This window comes from Netta rufina, assembly GCF_964035555.1.
Source record: "Netta rufina genome assembly, chromosome: 20".
In the NCBI taxonomy this organism is placed as follows: Eukaryota; Metazoa; Chordata; class Aves; order Anseriformes; family Anatidae; genus Netta; species Netta rufina.
In genome coordinates this window covers 6,632,128-6,654,968 of record NC_140144.1, presented here as the reverse complement: position 1 = coordinate 6,654,968, position 22,841 = coordinate 6,632,128, and the positions used below count along the sequence as shown (strand labels likewise).

The 22,841-nt window shown below is 46.0% G+C and overlaps 1 protein-coding gene across 1 annotated transcript in view; it reads left to right on the top strand.

Moving 5' to 3' along the window:
* Nucleotides 1-22,841, top strand: part of COL5A1 (collagen type V alpha 1 chain) — a gene marked incomplete at both ends in the record, with an annotated part of 146,534 nt that overhangs the window by 20,153 nt on the left and 103,540 nt on the right. The window contains 3 exons of the mRNA XM_084299050.1: nt 14,501-14,668; nt 20,243-20,456; nt 21,061-21,223. Of these exons, the coding sequence (XP_084155176.1) occupies nt 14,501-14,668; nt 20,243-20,456; nt 21,061-21,223 (545 nt within the window). The remainder of the gene's footprint in view (nt 1-14,500; nt 14,669-20,242; nt 20,457-21,060; nt 21,224-22,841) is intronic.

Genomic DNA, 22,841 nt, shown 5'->3' with positions numbered 1-22,841 from the left:
AGGGGAAGACTAGTCCCAAAAGCTAGGATGTAAGGCAGAGATGTACAAAGAAGTGACTCCTCCAGGGTCATAGCGTAGTGCTGGTAATAGAGCTGAGAAAACTTGGCATTTGTGGGTATTTCTGCCAGGAGACCTCTTACCCTTTGCCCCTCCATCTTCTGCTTTCCCAGCATGCAGCCAGCCACAGAAGTTTTAGCTCCTCCATCCCCTGGTGTCTGCAGGAAGATGTTATGCCCTAGATATTATTCCCTTTTGACACTTCCCTCCCCTGGGCTCCCCCAGCAAGCAGGAGGTGACTGAAGCAGCACTCCTTGTCGGTGCTGCTGGAGGTGCTGCAGCGAGTTCTGTAACTGCCATTGGCCTCTAATTAGATGGCTAATGCCAAAGGAACAATAACAAAAGGCCTTCTTTAAAACAAACCGATGTGAATAATTATGTAAATATTTGTCTGGGCCAGTGTTAGAGTCCTGGGAAAGCTTTTTGGATGGTTTTCTTGGATATTTCTTGTTAGCTTTTATAGTAGCATATTTCAATTTAGCTGCTATCTTTGGGTTTGAGTTCTCCTTCGTGTATAATGGAAGACCCGAAATGACATTTCAGTTGCTAAATGCAGCGCACTTCCAAGAACAGTCAATGCAGAAATCATTGCAAGCAATTTAATGGAAAATATCTGAAAGGGGAAAAATGATTGTGCAGCGATGAGTGATCCGGTGACCTGAGCTTTCAAAAAATCAGTTCTTGTCCCTCTTGGTCACTGCCACAATATGCCCTGATGGCAGCTGTGGGTTTTAAGCAAAAAGCCGTGATTTTATAGGAATACTGCTCCATGATCAAAACCCCCTCACTTTTGAACTGGCTCCTGAAGTGGGATTTCTGTCTCCTGCTCCAGGTAGGGTGGTGCAGGGAGGGAAGAGGCTTTTGTAGGGTAATTAGCTCCTATTTGGCTCCTGATAGCTGTGTAATGGAGAGGCTGCTCTGAGTTAACGAGGGGGCTGATGGCTTGCCTTTCTCACCTCCTGACCCAGGGTCAGAGATCAGAAAGGTCAGTCAAGGCTGCACACTAATTTCGTGGTGTTGCACTAATGCTGCTTCCCTAGCTCAGCTCCTGGGGGTTAAAAACCCCAAATGCCGCTTCCAGCCTTTGGGGCTGTGGGGTGGGGGCATCCTGCTCATCTCACAGTGCTATGACTGCAAAGCCTCATTGTGTGCATCTCCTTAATTCAGGTGGAAGGGAAATATATAGCCTACTTATAGCCTACTTGTTTTTTTTTTTTGTTTGTTTGTTTTTTTTTTTGTGCTGAGATTATAAAGGAATGGGAGCCGGAGTGTTTTATTTGGATGAGCCTCTTTTTGTGCATGGTTGGCCATCAGCAGATTATATATTATTCTAACTAGTCCCTAAAAACTCAGTTGGCTTAACGTAAAATGTTGTTCCTTTCCCTACTGACAGTAACAAATTCATTTAACCACCTAATCAGGAATAAGATCTGCTGAATGAATATGGGTTGGAAGAGAGAAAAATCATCAGGGGCTAGCAATGTAAGTGAATTTCTCCTGCCTGCGTAGTTACTTTGTGGGCATCAAAGATGTTTTGTGGTGTTTGAGAACTGATGAAACTTTTGGCTCTGGGTTCATGGTTTAAAAAAAAAAAAAGTCTTTAAAAACCTTTTTCATCAAGTGAAGCAGAGTTTTGAAATTCGTCTTCCAGCTATACATTTCTGAGGAGGAAAATCAGATATAGATATAAAGGAAATGCTAACAGTTTATTGATTTAAACATCTAAAAAGAATAATTGGTTTCACATTTGTTTCAAAAATATCTACGTATTCAGTAGTGCTGGAAATAATTCAGTGGGCTCCTTAAAAATTCAATAAGACATTTGAAAATTAAAATTGCTTATGCTCAGTCCCATAAACTCTGTGGACAGCAAAACACCCACAGTGCATGAAAATGAGCTTTTAGCTCTGAAATGTTTGCTGTGGAAGCATCCCAGCTGGGCTACCTGTGCAGGGCGTGGGACGGTGCCCTGCAGCAAACCCTTGTGTGGTTTTGTTCCCTGTTTAAGTGGTGAGGTGATGCACTGGTGATTTGATGCTGGTTGCCAGCCCCAGCTGTAGCTGCGGTGTTTACCCTGGTGGAAATAATTGTAATTATGTGGTTGCTTGTGTCAGTGCTCCTGGATGGGCAGTCTGCTTGCTGTGCTAACGGAATTAAAGGGCTGGGCATGGCTACAAGAAGCCTATATAGAGAACGTTCCAGAATGGTGGATGTTCCCCCAAATCTTGTCCATTTTGTCTGCTCTCTCCAAGCTGTGTTGATCCGTCTTTGGGGAGCAAGGAGCTGGACTCTGTTCCTGTGGGTCCATCCCAATGTGTGATGTTCTGTGATCTGTCAGAATGCTGTCCCTCTGTACCTCTTGTCCCTTGTGTCCTTGTGCAACAGCAGCTCTGCCATGGCTACTGGACAGCCTGCTCCCTGGTACCTCTTTAGCATCTCCTGTTTTCCCCAGGTACCCCAGGAAAGCGCTGGGAGGGAGCAGAATTCTTTGCACTGCACTTGCAAAGAGTGTGAAAGTGGTCCCATTTCTCTTGGTACAGTTTCCTGTTTAGAAAGTGTCCGGTGAGCTTTTTCTGACCATGAAGACCCCAGGAGAGATGTGTTTTTTGCCATTCTGTGCAGATGTAGGCTGCTTATGTTCATCCTGGTTTAACTGCTTGCAGCCACTAGTGTGGGAGAGGAGGGGGAGAAGCCCTGCCCATGGCTTGTGCTGTTCCTAAACTGTCCTGGCAGATCTGCAGCCACCAAGGCTGACTGCAACGTGGATTAGCTGACCATCTCTGTATGATCTTATGCATGGAGGGTGAGACATTGCAGGAGTTGTCTGACTTGGACTTGGTTTCTAGCTATGTCATGGACCATTGCGTGGAGTAGATCCTTTTCCCTGTGCCTATACACTGAGTCCTTGTAATCCTCATACCCATCCAGAATACAGATGGGTTGAGGGACAGTAAGCCAACATGAAATAACCCAGAGGGCTACCAAGCATTATTTTAGCAGGAAAACTTTGTATTTGGGGAGTTCTGAGTGAGAAGTCACGCAGAGGGGGGTCATGGCCTTGATCCACATCTGCCTGACTTTGAGCAAGGCGATGCCCTTGTTCCTGGTTAACTTCCAGGTAGCTTTGGATGGCAAAGAGAGGAAGCAAGGTGCTCAGTGATGTGCTCTAGCATCCTGGAATGGCTGGGCAGCCCTGGCAGTGTGCTGTGGCAGCTGATGCAGGATCTCACGCCTGCTCTGATGGTGTTACAGCAGCTTTATGTTCTCCTCCCTCCCCATTCTGGGAGGTGAGCATTTCAACTTGTGTTCAGTGCAGGAGTGACCTCTCTGCACTGCACTAAAACTGGTTGCAAACTGTCTGACTTGAAAGCAGTGTTGGATCAGGCCCTAATTGCAGGCTGTAAAGAGCATTAATTAGTTGATCATTACAAAGTACTTTGAAAATGCAAATGTTGTCCAAGTGCCAGAGTGTCTGGCAACACGTTGGGCTCCTTGGAGCGGAGACAAAATGGTGAACTTGCCTTTCCCCTTAAAATACACCTGCCATGGGGCTTTGCTCCAGAGAGCTGCACAGAGCCCTCCCTGCTGAGCCCTGGGCAGTGCAGGGAAGTCAGTGTCTGTCCCCTAAGCCCCAGCCAGAAAATGATCACTGAGAAAAGCAGGAAAGTTTTTTTTTTTTTTTTTTTTTTTTCTTAAAACCTTCTTTTGCCTCAGGTGAGACCTGCAGCCTGGTTGGGTTGTCCTGGGCTGTGCAGAATGGTTATGGTGGAGTGTGACTTTGGGTCCCCAGGGGATGCTGATGTCCCCAGCCCCCAAAGCATCCTATTCTGCACGTGTGGTCCTGTGCTGACACAGAGCTCGTGCTCGTTGGGACAGCTTGGTGTGGGAGACATGCTGCCTGCAGCCCTCCTGCTGTGGAGCTGGGCTGTGTGCTCCCACAATCAGGTGCCTGCTGGTTCTTCCTTGTTTCCTGCAGAAAAGCACGAGGTGCTGGGCAGCTGGGGACATCTCTATCAGTATTTCTGCCCACCCTCAACCCAGAAAAGCTCAGTGCTGTGCTTGTGGAGCTGATTTCCAAAAGGCTGTGGTGAGGCTGTGCTCAGGCAGGTGACAGCTGCTTCAAGGTGACTTCTCTCTGATATGTGTGCACGTGTGGTGGTCCAGAGCCTTGTGAGGATCTAAATGTTTTTGTTTTTGTTTTTTTTGAATAAAGAAACAAACTGGGGAATTCCTGGGGGGTGAAAAGAAAGGTGTGGGTTCATCTTCACCGAACTTGCATCCATTCATGGTTGGCATTGAGAAACTGCTCCTAAAACCAAGCTCTTGGGCCTCCCCGTTAATCATTCGGAAGATGAAGTCATGCCCCATCACAGTTCCCGTTTGCAGATCTGCTGAGTGCATGCTTGTGGCCCTAATAATGCAGCTCTAACAACTCTGAGAGCTCGAGTCTGCCTGCCCTTACTGTGTGTAAAGGGCAAGGCTCTTGCCAGTAACCAAAATCCTGCTGGAAAGCTTCCCGAGATGTCACTGTGACCCAGAAACACTGGAGGGAAGTGGTGGGGAAGGGGAGAGCTTCCCCTTGCCCTGGGGAGCGGGGCTGGGCCTGGCGGGGCCGTGGGCAGGCCGGAATGCGTGGCATCCACAGCCCAGGCGTGCGAGCAGAGGCCGGGATGGCGAGGCCAGTGATTCACCTCTTTCCCTTGGCCCTGCTGTCAGGACAGACCCGTAAAAAGGCTTGGACACTGAACAGTGGTGCTGGGCCCTGACGTGGCCCGGGGGTGGGGGTGGCTGGGCTCATCCTTGTGCTCTGCCTTAAAAGGGTTGGTAATTTTTTTTTTTGGAGTGTTTTGCTTCAGCGGCCTCCTCTTTGGGGGCATATAGTTTAAAAAATAAATAAAAAATAAAAAATAAATAAAATGTAAATCCTAGTGATTTCTGCAGGGATGGGTGGGAGCTGGGATTGGGATTGTACGCCCTGGCTTGGTGCCCCACGGGGCTGCCCTTCTGGGGAGGCCACCACCGCCTTTCTCCTGTGCTCCTCTTTTCCCAGGATTTGTGGGAATTGGGATCAGCAGCTCCTCAGAGGGTGCAGAAATCCCTCCTGTAGGATGTTCCCTTGACGTGCTGTCAGCGTGCAGCAGCAGGTGCCCCCAGCATCCCCATGATGGGTATCACTGGGCTGCACTACTGGTGGTGGTGCTGGGCTCCCAGGAATTGCCCTGGCCAGAGCTTCCCCTGTCAGGAGATGGCTTGTCAGCATCCCAGACCCCTTCAGTACCCTTCACGCTTCAAATACCTCTGCTCATGGAGCCAACCCTGCAAAGCTGTGTTTTTTCTTCCTCTAGAGCAGAATCTGAAATCCTTCGTTCTTCAAAATGAATGGGATATTTGCTCCTCATCTTGAATGGGGCTGGGAGTTTCCCTGAAGTCTTAAATGCTCGCCTGTTTGCTCTGAATTGTCCTGAAGTTCTCTGTGTGGCATTTGCAGCGGAGATTATTTGCGTGGTTTAATTATATTCTGTGGAGGGAAGGCCTGCTCTCTGCTGCTGGCTGCTAACACCACAGCTTTGTTAGAAACCCAAATGATTGATTTTTTTTAAAAAAATGATTTATGCTGAAAGGAACAAAGATTATTTGATCCTCGGGTTTTAATGTAGTCTTGCAGAGCTGCTCTGATATCGGTTCTGGGTTTCTTTCTATCCCTTTTGGGATTATGTGTATGATCTTTTGAATCTGGTTCTGTATAATGGTTTCCTTTGTTCACAGTTGGGACTACTTGGGCCTTTAAAAAACCCCATAAGGGGACGACATGAGTCATTGGTGAAATATTCAGTTATCTAGAGCAATGTGAATTGACAGATTTGTTGCAGCTATTGGATCTGAGCTGATGTGTACCAGATGAGGATCTGACCCTGGACGTAGTCAGCATTTTTTGCTGTAGCGTGCCCCTTCCTAGGGAACGAACTTCCAGAGCTTCAATCCTGCAGTTCAGACTCCCTGATTATCCTTCTTAAAATGCCTTTCCTTTGTCCAAATGTCATTTTGTTTTATTGGGCTGCTAGCATGCTGAAGAATTCAAGGGGCTACTAATTCAATCCAAAGGGTGCTCGAACAATGGCAACTGGAGCTTAAGGTTATTTTTTTTGTTGTCTTAGCCTCTGCCATCTTGTTTGGATAGTTAATTATCTGAGGGCTGGAGCCCAAGTCCAACAGTGGTGAAAAGCATATAGATACGGAGCAAAAATTGTTGAAATTCTGCAGGCACGAAGCGGATGTTGCTAAGTGAAGCAGCTTCGTTCTCATCTGCATTTAGCTGTCTGGTATAGATATCAGTACAGGAGCATTTACCTTTTGGTGCTTGAATCATTCCTGCTATAATCATGGATATTTAAACCTCTGGGCAGGGGCTTGGGAACAAGAGAAACCCTGAACATGGTGGAACAGGCACCCATCCCCCTGAGCAGGTCTGGCTTTGGTGCTGCTGCTCCCTGTGCCTGTAAGGGCAGCCCCTTGGCTCGGGCTAGGAAATAATTAAGTGTTTTAGTGCTAACAAACAATTTTGGAAAAGCACTGGGTGGGGGAAAAGCCAAACTGGTGAAGATGGAAGACAAAGGGTTTGTTTGTGTTTTTCCCCAGCTGGCTTCCACGCTGGGCAGCAAGGTGCCCAGCGTGCTGCTCTGGTGCTGAGGTTCAGCTCTCTCAGAGGGACCTGGACCTTGGCTGGGTTTCCTGGGTCAGGATTAAAGCACACTGCTGCTGGGTCACAGCGGGCTCTTCCTGTCCCTGGTCGCTCCAGTGATGCTGTGCCAGCAGCTCCGACCTCTCACAGCTCAGGGACTTTTTGGGCTTCTGTTGGAAATCACTTTTTCTTTTTAAAAATAAGCTGTAATCTCTCCTCCATCTCTTCCCAGGAGGGCATTTTTACTGTGTGTTCAGGCAGCCCTGCAGAGCCCTCCTTCCCTGTTTGAGAAGATAAGTGAGACACTGGTGCTCTGCTTGATGCTGTTTCTGCAGGATATATTGACTCTATTAACTGGGGGAAATTCGGTAATAATGTCATGCTTGTCATCTGAGTACCTGTAAATCCTTATAAAATGCCTCGTAATCTCAAAACACAGATGCTGGTGATTTTCTAGCTTAAAGACGACAAAAATGAGATGGGAATATGAAGGCAAGGGTTCTCTGGCTTCGCTAAAGCCAGGGAGCCAAGTATCCATCCACCCTGTGTCCGTCACGTCACCTGGCACTAATGGCTCAGCCAAGGCTGTACAGGTGAACCAGTGACTTGTCTGCGTCCAGGTGCTGGATCTGTCCATGCTCAGGGCTGTATTCTGCTCTTGGTGTTAGTGGTGAGAACCCAGGGGCAATGTTTACATCTCTGAATACATCTCTGAATTTGTACAAGATAAAGGAGGCAACCTAAGGTAGCTGGTTAATCCTGGACAGTTGTGGGCAGGGGAACTGCAGTGCACCTCTTCCATTTTTCCAGTAAAACTGTTCCTCCTTTTCTTTAGGATTCAAGGTAATCTTCAAGGAGGCACTTTTCTGAAGTAATCCTTATTCACCTTGTTTGCTGTCACTACTTGCTGAGGGCTGAGATAGCCTGTTCATATGGGAAGGCTTCCCTTCCTAGGAAGCCTGGTTCTTTAGTGATGACACTCGAGTACAGATGCCCAGACTGGGTTCTGTATTAAATGCTAAAGCTGCAGAGGGCACCTGGAGTGAGTTGGGAACAGAAATGCTTATTCATTCTTCACCTTGTGATCTCAGATCTTTGGCAATAATTGCACGTAAGCTGTAGTATGACTAAGTGCTGTGTCATGAAGTCCTGAAAGTCTTTGGATGCCCTTCAACTGTTATGAAACCAGATATAGAAGAACGGTTCTTCACTGTTACAGGGTGGTGACCTCTTGTCCAGACATTCAAACATTGCAGTTGTTACACGAATGCAAAAATACATTGCCTGTGCACAAAAAAAAAAAGTATATTTCAGGAGTTTCAGATACAGGTGGGGATATCTTCACTTTGAAGGGTATTACAAGGTAAAGAGTTGGAGAAAGGGGGATTTTTTTGGCTCCTAAACTCTAGGAACATAGTGAAGATGCTGAAGACATGCAAGATGTTAGATATCACTGAAAAAGCTCCATAAGTACCCCAAGATGATAATAGTATTAAGTGAAAGGGGAAGGCTTTCTTAAACCTAGTTTTGGGCACAGCTGCGTGTATTTTTGCCATATGTTTGCTGTACACGTACTGCACTGCACAGTACTAAACTGCTGCTAAAGCCCTTTTCAACTTCTCCATTGAGGTCTTTTGGAAAAGCAAATGTATTTTCAGCAATGCCATACTTTTCTATAGCATCCCCTGCAGCTTTACTAGAAAATGTATAGAGATCTGTGAAAAGAAGTGGTTGATTTAGGAGCTAGTTTACAAGGGGTAAACTGGGTGCTGCAGGTACAGCACGGATTGCAATGACATGGAATCTGATTCTTGTGCCAGGTGTGCCCTGTTGTAAACTTGCAGGTGAGATGCAGCATTGCAGCACTGCAACTTGCTGGGATTTGCATGAGGGATCTCAATACCTGGTGGAGTTTTCTTGTTTTTTGTCTGAAGGTCTCTGCTGCTGGAGTCATGTTTTAGTTTTATTTTAACAAATGATCCTGAATGGTAGCTGGAAAAGCTTGAACATCACACTGGAAAAACTAGAAGGCAACTTACAAGATTTATAAAATTTCCTATACATAATTAAAAGGCCACTTTAAATAAAAAGGACTTATCCTCCTTTATATACTTGGAAAAAAAAACATTTAGACTTTATAATTTAGTGGAATCCATTCCATGCTCTTGTCAACCACCTTTTTTTTCCTTCTGCCTAGTGCCTGTTGGTGCCGCTCAGCGTGGCAGGGCCGGAGAAGCTGCAGCTGAGTGCCCCCCATGAAGCAGGGAGGCCGTGGATAATGCCTGTCACCAGTTGTGCCAGGCTGCAATAGCTTCACTCTTCAGCTCAGTGGCAGTTTTAAATACTACAGATTTCCTTGGGGATTTACTTAAATGCCTTGAAAAATGATGGGGGAGAATTGTTTCAAGGCTTGTTATTTGTAATTTGGTAATCCTTCAGACACCGGAATTGCAGATGCAGATACCCCCCCAGGTAATATTGTAAGCTACTCATGTATCCTGACACTTGGTAAAATGGTTTGGGGCCCATTCAGGAACATTGCTTCAGGTGTTGTTGTTATTATTACAGGCATAAATATGGCTTAGATTAATGACTTCTGGCGAAGGCTGCATCTGCTCAGATTTTCAGAGTGGTTTCTAGAAGCTGCAAGTTGATCTTGCACTGAGCTTCAGCAGCACCATTTCCATGGGTTGTTTTCTTTGGAGGTAGGATATAATGTCTTATTTTCCTGGTGATCCATCGTGCTTTCAAGAACATTAAGCTGGCAAACTACCAAGTGAGTGGTGAAAGGAGAGGAGCAGGGAACCAGTGCAGTGTGCGCTTCTCTGGGCTGGCACCTCTTCGCTCTTGTAGGAGTGAAGAAATAGTGAGGAATTTAGCTTCTGCAGGTGAGAAAGGAACAAAGTGCCTTGGCCAGAAAATGTTATTTTAGGAGGGTTTGGGTTTGGTATCAAGCCTGGTGGAAAAAGCAGCCCAGTTTCAGAAGAGCTCGCTGCAGTTCAGTCAATGTGGTGGAATCAGATCTGACTGCTTGTTCCATTTGGGCTGAATCCCTTTGGAGATCCTGTCCTCAGGGAATTTCCTTCCCTTTCCTTTCCATAGGCCCAATGGGCTCTGGCTGAGCTTGGGTATTGTGCCATGCAGGCAGAAAGTCTATGGGAAAGGCTGTTCTCCCCAAAAATTTCCAGCAAAAGTGTCTGCAGAGAATGTATGGGAAGCTTCCAGCAAGAGTAGGTAGCTCCTTTATTCTGCGATAGAGCAGGCAGTAGCCATGAGGCCTGAACCTGATTGCAATCTTATTCTTACTAGGATTTTTGTTAAACTTGCTAAATTAAACTGTTTAACCTTCGTATAACCTTTACGTGGTGCATGGAAAGTCTTTAACTGGCCTTCAGTGAAGTGTCTAAAAGTCTGGTTCTCCACCTTTCTGCTCTATGCAAGTGTAATGGCATTAAATAATCTTTGTTTATTGTTGCATGTGTCCTGAAGGCTCAGTATGGTTTAAGACCTCTTCCCCTCTTGTAATTTAACTTAAATAACAGGGAAAGGTGAGAATGAACATCCCAGTCGTGTTAGGAATGGGGCTTGCCCATGGTCACAAGTGCTTGGTGCACTGCAGTGTGCACCTTCAGATGTCAGGGATGCTCTGGTGTCCTTGACTTGATTCAAGACTTCTGCCCTGCTTCTGTGTCACACAGCTGAGCCTGACCAGTTTGTGTGGCTGCATTTGAGTGTGGCAGGGCCGAGCAGGAGCCTGTGTGCAGCCTGAAGCCAGTGGGCTTATTTCAGTGACTGCTACTTGATTTGCCTCCTTGTGATGTGTGAGAGGAGAAAGGCAGCTGGCTACTGCTGCCCGGAGGGTGGAGGTAAAGCTAAAACCTGCAGCCTCTAGCACAGGTTTTAACAGGTAATTAAAAAATTAGGAACCCAATTAACACAGATTGGTTTTGTGGTTAAAGCTCTTGTTAGACATGGAGGAATTAAGGGTTTAATTCCAGCTTTTCCCACTGCGGGCTCAATGTGTCATTCATCTCGGCTCTGTTAAAGGTGGGGAATGGTGCTCTGTCTCACTCAAGGGCTTTCCACTACTGGGGGCAGGCTTTTGGGACAGTCTCTGGCCCAAGATAGCCCTGATTTTGGTCTGATTTTACCTATTTATGGTTTGCTTCTTTGCCTACTGGGTTTATTGCCATCCTCTGGTGCAGCAGGGAAGGAGCTGCTGGTCTCCTCGGGCAGCCCTGTGCATCTCAAGCAAAAGAATGACCCAGTGTGTAATGTTGCATAGTAATGTTATTCATAAAACAGCAAAAAAAAAAAAAAAAAAAAAATGGAGCTTTCATATAGCAACAACTAAGTCAGCTCTTGGATGCGGGCCAAGCCCGGTGCAAGCTTGTAAGAAATACCCTGCAGGGCCTGGCCTTGGTCAGGCTGGTCTCTGTCCTTCTGCGGCTTCCGTCGCAGCTCCTAACAGGAGATTGCTGGGTTTAAATTTGGCTGAAAAAAAAATGAAGGGGAAATAAACTGGTTAACTGGGCATGAATAAGAGCTGCTCCTGTGTGAATTGCATCTTTCTAGAATGAGCTGGAGGCTTTCATGCTGCTTAAATCCTACTCAAATCCCACTCAGACCAGAGCTCTTAGTGCTGGAGAGCGCAGCAAAGGGTCCAAGCTGACTCCTCAGCTCCGTAGGAGTAAGCAGAGGTGATGCTCGTGCATGTCTCTAACAGAAGCACTCCTCTCCTGCTGTTCACCTGCACAGTCTGTTTCCTACTCTGAGTGGTGCCCACACTGTTGTTTTACTTTAATTTCTTGTGTTGAGCTAATCCATCACAGTTAGAGGTGTAGAGGATCTTCAAAACGAAGATGAATTGCGTGTTGTGTTAGGAGACGGAGAGCAGCAGAGGCTGGCAGGCAGATGCTTGAACCATCCTGCACAAAGGAGGAGCCCTGCACAGGGTGCTGGGCGCTGTGGTGCTGGGTGAGGGCGGTCAGAGGGCTGTGAGCAGGGGCTGGAGAGCAGAGCCTGCAACCTGCTGGTGGCTGCTGGAGGAGCTCCAGCTCTGAACTCACTGCCTTGCTGCAACTGCTGCAGGAACTTTTAGCAAGCAGCAGCCTTCTGACTTGAAAGTGGTATAATTCAATTAATGCATAGAGCTGGCAAAATCTGCCTTTTTTTTTTTTTTTTTTTGTCTTTGTGCTGTGCTTCCCCTCCGTGCACTGCACAGCTGCAGCAAGCAGCACTTACCCCATCCAGCACTGTACACTAATGCAAGATGCCCGCAACTGGCTCTAGTGCTCCGGGGCTGCTTTGCTGGGAGTGTTTGCCCAGTTCTGGTCACCCCAGCAGATGGGATTTTAGGAGATGGGATTTTGGGTGGTGGATTCTTCTGCAGCAGTTTCTGTTCCTGCAGCCAGCTCAGCCCCGCTGCAGGACGGCTGCGTGCAGCGCTGCGAGAGAGGCTCCAAATCCCCTGCAGCCTGCGCCTGGGGAGCGTGGCTGATGTCAGGAGTCTGGAATTCACATCCCCTCCCCCTGCCTCGCTGCCTTTTTCCCCTCTTCTCTGTAAATAAATTTTGGAGGCAGCTTGGTTCTGGCTGAGCTGAATCTCCCGGAGCAGAGGGAGGGAGCTGGAAACAGAGCTGGACTTACACTATAATCATTTTTGTTGCTTATAGGCAGCTTGGGCTCTGAGTACGTAGGAATTTCTGCATGAAATAAAGCATGGTTAAAGGCAGTGGGAAGATCCAAGCTGCAAAGACTGCTTAGACAAATGTCATCCATATTCTGTCTAACAAGAATGAGAAATGAGGAAATATCACAGCTGTATGCTTCTTGGCCCCGACTCTCTCAGCTGGTTTATTATCTGCTGTGTTGACTTGGATTTGCCATATGTTTGCAATCTCTCATTGAGGACCCAATTTCTCAGGATTGTGGAAACTTTTTAAAGCTGCCTAACAATGTACGTGAGTTTTCCATGCAAATATTAGGCAGATCTTCTTGGTAACCAAAACTTCATTTTTTTAAAAAGATCTGTTCTTATTTCTTTCCAGTGCTGGCCTTTTTGTGTTCAATGCTAACGTACATATCGTAGTCCATCCCTGTGGGTGAAGGCAGTGGTGTCTGGCACAGGCTTTTGGAAGACCCTCTTGCAAACCCTCTATTAGCAGCTGGCAATGAGCTTTGCACCCTTGGCCATCGGCGTGGCGAGATGTCCTGGGACACAGATGGAAGCTGGGGCAGCCAGCCCAGGGCTTGTCTGGGCTGTTGCAAACATCAGAGCACCTGATGCATGCTTGTCCTTGAGGATCTGAGGAATATCACTCTTCAGGGAAAATAATGGATCGTGTGGCAAAAGAACACAGCTGTGATGTATTGTCCAGGCGAGGCTAAATGAAGCTGTTGTGCAGGCGCTGGCTTTGGGCACTGCCAGGGGTTTGCTGAGTTGGCTGGTTTGTCTTCCTGACAGCACTTCGCTGCGAGTATCGGGTCGAAACTCAAAACAATTTATTTTTAAGCGTTTAAAGTCGGATCTGGTTACTCCACTTCTGGTGATGCCATCTCTTCTGACATGAGCAAGACCAGATTAGGAAACTAATGAGATGGCTCGCGCTGTTTAATTGCTGCTGGAGAGACCAAACTGCCTGGAGGTGACAGCCCTGGCTCTGCTGGCATGGGAGCACAGGGTGTGAGCAGCTCTGTTAGCTTTTAACTGGAGGCTTTTGCTGCTGCACACCTCAGTAAGGATGGGAGGCTGATGGGATGTGGTCATGGTGGGCTGCAGTGGCTGTGCTGTGCCCTGGCAAGTTCCTGGCAGAGGTAGCAGACTGCATGAGGCCACAAACCAGGATAAGCTTTTTTCAAGCTGGGGAGTAACTTTTTTTTTTTTTTTTCCCCTGTAAAGCTTGTGTTTTGTTGGCAAGCGCAACTGCACTCGTGTGCATTGCTGGTTGTGGGAATTCATAGGGGAATACCTGCTGAAGGGGGGAATTATTTGATAGCCCTCACCTGGGCTTGGTGCAGTTGCAGGGCAGGCACTCGGCTGCTGGTGGTGGAGTTGTGCTGTGTTCCTGCCCTAAATCTGCTTGCTTTGCCCTGGGCAGGTTAGGTGCTGTGCACAAAACCCTCCGAGGGTGTGAATCAGCCTGCAGGCAGCAGGAACCACCTGAGCACTGAAACATCACGCTGGTGTGGCTCTCTGACATAGCTCACTTGTAACCTGAAGCATGGCTGTGGGTTTACCTGATACTCTAGCTGCTGTGCATCACCATGCCCTTGTTTTGCATGGTACAAGCGTGCAATCCGTAAGGATACTTGCTCTCACATTTTCTTGTGTATCAACCAATTTAAGAATGGAAACATTTGCATCAGCAAATTTCTGGCAACTTCCTGATTTAAAGCCTTTCCCTGAGATCATGAATTTCCTCTGTGATACTTAATCTTCGTGGATGTGCTTGTGTGATGGGGATTGGGCAAAGACATCCAGAAAATATATAACTACGCCAGCTAATAAGATAGTATATTCTCCCTTCTCCCCTAGTGCAGACAACTGATCAACTGTTCTCTGCGTTGAATTAGTGTCTTTGACCAACAATACAGCATCCTAGCTTTGAAGCTGATATTAACATTGTATTTGCAGACGTATTGAAAACTTCTGTCATCTGTTATTTAAGGGGTGGAATGATTTGTGATGTAGGCTAATGATTTGGATGTGAAGTGCCAGTCCTGTTGCCTGTTAATTCTTATTTTCTTTTTTCTTTTTTGCAGCTGAACCTGCAGACCTCTTGAAGGTCCTAGATTTTCATAATTTACCTGATGGTATAACAAAAACAACAGGGTTTTGCACAAGCAGAAGATCTTCAAAAGAAGCAGATGTTGCTTATAGAGTAACAAAAGATGCTCAGCTTAGTGCACCGACAAAGCAGCTGTATCCTGGTGAGTATGCAGCTTTTTTTTTTTTTTTTTTGTTATGTGGAAATGCCTGATCCTTTTCTCAGTGTTTCTCCGGGCACATACAGGGCCTGGATCCTTCATTTTTTGTGCATGTATGCTCCCTAGGCAGGGAGTGACTCTGCTATTTTGGGAGAATGTAAGCTTTCAACCATCAAATAACACCAGAGTAAGTTCTTTTGTTGATGCATTTGAATATGGGGGCAGGTTTCACCGAGGGAGATGTGGCCACTGCCTACATCTATTCCTTCCTATATTAGAAACTTTCTACTGTCTCATTATCACACGGTGGCACCCAGCTGGGGAGAGAGACTTGGAAGACACGAAGGAATGCAGACCGTGTTTTGCTCTGTTTGTAGAGTGCCAAGCACAGTAGGGTCTTATTCTGCGGCTGTGGTGTCTCATAACACAAATAATCACCATATAAAAGTAATAGACTGCCCCCACAAGAACAGATGTCCCAAGAAAAGCTGTTTGAAGGAAATTGGAGGTTCATCAGAGCAAGCCACAGAGATGCAGGAGTTTACAACGCCATTGGAGGCCATGTGGGCTAAGGACTGTTCTGCTTGTTGCTTGGGATGTGCTGGAGACTTAATTTTTCAAGCCAAGGGTGATTAATGTGAAATGTGGTTTTAAGACTGGACATATCAGCAGACATGGAGAATTACTCACTGCATGAGAGCTTCAGTCTCAAACACATGGCCACCATGGAAGCTCTCCTTCCAGGAGTGCTGCTGTATCTCCATGGTATAAAAATAAGGGTGCAGGTGCTGAGAGCAGGTGTTGGAGGGCTTCCTAGGTTCAGTGGGGAACGTACCTTTGAAGGTTTAGCAACAAGGCACAAAGATGTACCTCATTTGTGAAGCAGCAGATGACTGAAGCAGAGCAGACAGACACATGCACACGCTCCTTTGGTGTTTGAGAGAATTAATGGTACAAAATCCATTAGCTAAATCAGAGGTAATGTGGCATGCCACTGCTAATGTTTTTTAATTAACGTGCTGCATCTATCAGAGCCAGTCTGTCGGTGGCCTCAATGAGGACTCTAAGGCTGGACTGCAAATGTGTTTGCAGCCTCTAGTTGCGTATCTCCCTCACTGCATGCATTATCGCTGAGGTTATTTTCAGACTTCATTATTGGCTTGTTTTGACAGTAAGCAGGTGAATTATATTCTGTGGTGAGCAGGAGTGCACCGTTCACCCTTCCAGCATCTTTTGTTTAAGATCTGAGATCCTGACACAAAGAGGAGGGTGGCATGGAGCTATAGGTGTGGTGTGCCTGGGCTGCGGGCTGACAGCTCGTGGCAGGGTCAGCACTAGTGGAGGAGCTGCTCATTTTTGTATCAAGCCCTGTTTTAGTGTCTGCTACGTTTATCACATGCCCGATGGCACCCCTCGGCCTGGTTGTGCCTTTGTCCCAGAGGAACGTCCCATGGATATGGATGGGGAGCAGTCATCCCAGGGATGGGCTGCAAGGGCCCTGCAGCAGCCCCTGTGTCAATGATCTTGTCCCAAGGCAGGATCAGCTCAATGTAGCCAGCACGCGTGTGCCTGCTGTCGTGCACTCTGGATCTGGAAGCATTCCCAGGCTTGGCCTGATGTGCTCAAGCTCAGAACTGCTTGAGGAATCTCTTCCAGTTCGGAGTATACAACCAGAGTTGGCTTAAGAGCTTTTCAGTGGTTGTAGCTGTGAAATCTGGTCTAAGGGCCTTTGTGGTGTGGAAAGCAGCAACAATGGTGACCCCAGAATAAAAAAAAAAAAAAAGCAAGGCTGGAGTCTCTTGGCTAATAACAGCCAAGACTGTATGCTGCCACCTCAGACAAGTTGACCCAGGAGCATGCAGAACTGAATTGGGGTCAAAGAACCCTGCTGTAGGAGATGTTCTTGCTTTTGACCCACCTTAATACTTGTACATCCTCTTCGAGTTCTTGGCTTGCACCTATGGTCTTTCATGGGTGAGAAGAGCTTGGATGGTGTTTCTGTGGTGTCATCAAGCAACTTTTCAATCAATTCACCTGGATAACTGGAGTAGCTGGAGTAGCTCTGTCCCTATTGAGTCTTCCAAAACATTCTGTCCTGCTGCTTGACAGGAGCTAGGAAGGGAAGAGCAGAGGGAAGAAGCACTGGTGCTTTCCATCAAATCCACAGAGGCTTTTTCAGCACATCTCTAACTAGATGTGACTGTAGCTCACCACCAAATGAATGAGAGGGGAGGTAAAGACAAAGTAATTGTAGGGCAGTGTGTTGGGGACATGTGGTTTTAGTACCCCATATTAACAGGTGGGATGGCTGTAGGATAACTTGCCCTCTCTGCTATCAAGCACCCTAGGCAAATGTACACTGTACACAGTATTTTGTGCTAATTAGAAATTGGTGTTTTTCTAAGATGGTAATTTTATTGGCTTTGCATTCTGCTTCTGCAGCCGCAGCCAACAAAGCAAGATATATCTATATATATATAAAGCCTGTCTGTTTTTCAAACCCACAAGAGTGAGAAAATCTGCTGAGATGCTCTTTGTCCTTGCTTTCTAAGTTCTGCTTCCCAGCAAAACTGTGCTCTTCCAGCAGAGGCAAGAAAGGCAAAATTTCAGTGGCAGCCAGCAAAATGTCATGTGCATTCCTTTAGCAAATTCTGTATTCTCTGCACTGCCTGTGGGTGTCTGCATATATATTCTGTATGTATTTAAGGGCTCAGAAATCTCTATTATAGCTTGGACAGTTATCTCTGAAGAAAAGGAGCCATTCCAAAATTGGAAGCTTTCTCAGATGAAGAAAAGGGCCAGAACTTGGTGACACTGAAGAGTTGTTTTCCTTTGAGAAGTGGCTATGGAAATGACACCGTCTTGCAGAGCAGATCTGTGTTGTGTTTGTATCGGGAGCTGGATCAGCTCACTGTTCTTGCTCACTTTTATTGCACAGCAAAAACGTTCCTGCCCTTCCCTTTACGCACCCTCCTGCAAAGCAGCGTAGTGAATTTAAAAGGACTTGGCCATGGGGTAAAGAAGCACTGAGCCAAATTCAGCATTGGTGTGGTGCTGTTAAGTAAAGAGGTGGATGCACAGCATCTCAGAACAAGCTTGCTTAAAATGGATTGAAAACGAAGGCTTAATCCCAAACCTATTGTTGGGAGTGACTCCCTTGTCTTTAAGGGGATTTGGGCCAGTTTCCACGTGCTTCATATGGTCATTGTCATGTATATGTCCTTGTGTATGTGGATTTGTTTTCATACTTTGTTCAATAGCCTGGGTCACTCCTGTGACAGTGAAGGCATTGTTATTTTGCCAGGACAGCAGAGCAGTAACAGTAATGTCAGCTATAATTCATCCGTTATGGTTATTTGGGTTGAGAAACTCACGTCACCATGGAGACATCTTAATAATAATGAAAAAAATTAAAAGCAGCTTTTTAATGAGTTGGCAGCTTGTTCAAGTTGAAAGGTACTGTATTGTGGATTCATAATGAAATTTTGGACATGAACTATTCTACATAAAAGGCCCAAAACTGTAGCCTGTAATTAGAACCAGGAAGGCGTATGGTCTTGATTCAGTGCTACAGGAGGATTTGTATACAGCAGGAGGGAGATAAAGCTCAGCTCATCCTATGGGAGGCACGAAAATCAGATGCCTGCCTTTGCCAAATATCTGGCCCTTTGTCCTAGGGGGGAAATCAGGCTATAATCACAGTACTTAATTATTGACAGAGTCCTCCATTCAGAATATGCTTTATGCTTCTTTCCAAATGCTATTTAACGAGGGTGAGGGATGTTAACTGGGTGTAAATGCAGTGTCTCCATAGGCATCCACAGGTGCCCCGTTCGGGTGCTGGTTGCAGTGCTGTCTGTAGCAGTGCTTGTTAGCTGAGCCTGCTGCTCAGCGGGCTTTCTCCTGCCTCCTCCTCTGCCCTGCTCTGTCATCCTGTGCTGGAAAGCTTAATGCATTTAAAGCACCAGTTAATAAAGTTTGAGCAACTCCCAGGCAGAAGAGGGTGATTTGTGAACTTCCTAGACTTCCTAGCTTTGCTGTGGTCAGAGAAACTCATGCCCTGGGTCCTGTACTCATGGCAAAATCCCCTAGGCAGCTCTGGGATGCCACCAAAGAAAAGCCTATGGGGCAGAGGAAACCTATTTGAAGCTTTTGGGCATTGAGCTTGACTTTTTTTTTTTTTTTTTATAGTTTATATGGCTGCAGATCTGCAGTTTAAAAAATGTGTTGCTCCTTTCCCCGTATGCTGCCAGCTGCCACATGCGTAGATGGTCACAGCACACGCACCACGCTGCCTGTGGTTGGGCCACCCCACTTTGCTCTGCTGTGCCTTGCTGTAAGATTTCCCAAGCAGATACCCAGTAGTACAATGCAATCCTTGTTTTTGAAAGTCTGGACCTTGGAGGAGAAATACTCCACAAGTCTCAAGCTGCTGAAATGCAGCATGTGAACAGGTTATGCCCTGTAGGTACCCTCATTTCCAACAGGTCCTGTCTCTGGTAATAATTTGATCAAGGAAGATCCTTTAGCAATGTTCCTGGTATTATTAAAGGTTCCTGTTTTGGATGTGCGTCCAGGCTTTTTGGTTTTTAATGATTCTGCATGAATGGCAGAAAAAAAAAAATAAAACCCAAAGAGCTGTATCCTGAACAGAGCGTGACTTAGTGATCTTCATGCCAGTGCAAAACTCTGCAAACCTTGCAAAAATAGAGATGGGTCTGCTTTCCTGAGTGGAGAGAAAGCTAGGAAAGTTGTTAGCTGCTTAATATGCAGACAAAATAGCATCTTCTACTGTTTGCCAGACTTAGCAGATATTTTTTTCTGTACCAACCCTGTAAGCCAAAGCCACAGAGTGCTCTGTTCTGGTCTAGAAGAGATGAAACCCGATGCAATTCCCATACTCCCTTACACACAATATTGAAGGGATTTATTTGCCTGGCATGGAATGCTTCATTTCCTCTCTCCTCTGGACATATTAAGTTAATTTGGAGATTGTGTGATAAATGAAATAGAGAAAGTTTTTGCCTTCTCTCCTAAATGCTCCAGGATACACAAAGGAAAGGTTTGGTGTGAATAGATTCAAACCAACAGCTCTTTTAGAACCTCTGCTTTCTCAGCATCATGTTCCCATCCCAGAACAGTAGATTCCTCACTTGTGATTTGCTTGGAAGTTCAAATGTGGTGTGACTTTTATATCTGTGGTATATTGCAATGAGGACTGGAAAAAGGCTTTCTGATCATTAATGGGACGATCCCCAGCGATGCCCAGGTCTGTGTCTGGATGCTCAATATGCCCTTTGGGTAGGTAGCCCTTGAGAGGCACTGCCCTGCTTTGGCTTTGCTCGTGCAATCTACTTTGGGTTGCAACATGTTCTGGCCTTGTATCAGTAGGCTTTGGGGGAAAAGATGGATCTTCAGCTGGCAACTAAATGCTTCCCAACATACGTTTTTAGGGTGCACACATCTGGAGGGGTAAACAGTAATCGGTGTTCTCCCCATAGGTCATTAGACAGCACTGTTTCTGTAGGGAATTGTTTTCAAGGAAACCTGACTAACCTCTCTGCTTTTCCACTCCAGCTTCCCCATTCCCAGAGGACTTCTCCATTCTAACCACTGTAAAAGCGAAGAAAGGAGGTCAGTCCTTCTTGATCTCAATTTACAATGAGCAAGGGATCCAGCAAATTGGTGTGGAGATGGGTAGATCTCCTGTATTCCTGTATGAAGACCATACAGGAAAGCCAGGCCCAGAAGACTATCCTCTCTTTAGAGGCATTAACCTAGCAGATGGCAAGTAAGTGAAATTTTGTGCACAAAGGGGAAAAACAGTACATTGTTTATATCAATACCAGCATGCATTGAACATGATGTAAAATAGGGGTCATATATAATGTATGTAGACAGCTTTGACTGCTGCTAAAAGTCCTCTTCCTGAACTGTACCCTTTTGGCAAATAAACACTGCATAAAAAAAAGGGTGAATCACATACTAGTCTGTGCAGACTGTCTGGTGTTTATAGGGACAGGAGCACTGATTGTTACAAAGGGCACTAAGAATCAACTTGGTCAAGAAAAAAAACACATTGAGTCCCTTGCAGGACCTGAGGAGGGTGGAAAGGGAACTTAGCAAGTTATTAGGGTGGTTCCCCTGCCTCTAGGTGAAGCAAGAAAAGGTGTTCTGCCTGATTTGGAGGGTGAAAATGAAACATCTGCCAGCACTGTCACTTCTATTTCAAATAAGTCTAGGGTCTGCCCAAGGCTGATTTTCATCAGTTTTCAGGCAATAGCTGTCTTGAAGGCTTCCAGGAACATTTTATGAAGGATTCATTGTTACTACAATTGTTGGCTTGTTCTCGGAAGTCCGAGGCTCTGTTTAACATCTGTGAATTGTTTTTGTAGGTGGCACAGAGTAGCTATCAGTGTGCAGAAGAAAAATGTCACTTTGATATTGGACTGTAAAAAGAAAATAACCAAGTTCTTGGACCGAAGTGACCATCCCATCATTGACGTCAATGGCATCATTGTATTTGGAACGAGGATATTAGATGAGGAAGTCTTTGAGGTAAGTCAAGACAACGAGCAGCTCTGGCAGCATTCCACAGAGCTGATGAGGAAGGCTCTGGCTGGGGGACTTACAGCTCATTTTTTGGGACTTGTCTTGCATTTTTGCATAGAAGAACTTTGTAATTTGTTACTTAAACTTTGAAGACTTCATTCTGACTAGGCAAATGCTTTCTGCACTATTTAGTGGGCTGCATAACTGTTGGAGTTAACTCCCCTGGTTCTCTGGTTTCACACCCTTGCTGGGGTTTTAGACCAGTCCCTACACGAACCTTGTAGGTCTGTGCCTCTTGTCTCTCAGCTCCGTTAGCATGGGAAGGGCTCCAACTTTGGGAAGTAACAGGATTTCATTCATCCCTGTGTTACAATTTAAATCATACTTGAAGGGCAGTGAACAGATGAAGGCATCTCCCTTACAACTCGTGGTACTCTGTGGGGTTCTCAGAACTCGCTCTTTTCCTGTGCCCTGGTCATTGATTCTTGGGTTCTTGCACCATGACATGAGTCTCCTTGACAGATTCTTTGGCAGCCCTGTCACCTCCCACACAGTGCCTGCTTTTTCAAAAGCAAACCAAAATCGTGACGGGCGGAATGTTCCCATGAGCTCTTGTGATTTAAGCAAAGAGATAGAGAATTATTTATAGACCAAGTACATATGGTAGAAGAGCTTTTCCTGTAGCTCAACAGATAGCTTAATATATGCATTTCACTAGCAATTTCAACTTCTGTGGTCTGCTGTACTTCTGAGGCTTTTGTGCACAATAATCTTGTCCCTGATCTTGCTTGCAAGCTAGAATTGCTTCCCCGAAATCAGCGCCAGTGCAATGGAGTGTAAATGAAGACCTATTGACTTCTCTATCTCTTTATTTATTGCGTTTGCACGGAGGAAGTGCTGTATCTCATGGGCCTCCTAACCCAGTACAGGGATGGGGAACATCTATCAGTGGTGGATAATTAGGGCTGTAGCGAAGCCAGCCTTTGTCTGCACTTCGCTGTCACTGGGAAAAGGAAAGTTCCAGTCTGTTTAACGTTACCAACATCTGGGAGCTGGCGCACTGTAAACACAGCAAGAATGCATGGACTAAGCACCGCTGCCAAAATCCCAGTTAGAAAGTTCGAACTGGGTTTCGAAATTGCATTAATAGACATTCCCTGGGAAGTCTAACAATTAAAATGGAAAGTAAAAGCTGGGTTTAATGGGCACTGGAGCATATCTTGCAAGTATTGGATGTTCTGTGGAAAACTGAGCAATTGCATTCGTTGCTGTATTTTAAATGAAGCCATTACGTAAAGTGATGAGCTTTTCTGAGCAATTTTTCTGAACCATTGGACCTAGGGATCTAGTAGATCTCCTTAAAGAAATTGTTGCATCCAAACTGAGTACGGAAACTAATTTAGGCTACTTCGTTTTGCTGCCACTTGGTGAGCAGAGTCTTCTGCTTTATAGAGAACAAAGACTCCTGGCCTTGTTGAAAATAATTTATCTAGGAGTATAAGCTCAGGGGACTTGTGAAACCTCTTAGATCCTGGGAGGTGGCATAAAATAGAGCAATTGTTCCCCTGCACTGGAGGCTGTTGCCTTGTCGTCAGCTTTGGGTACAAAACACAGCTCCGAGATC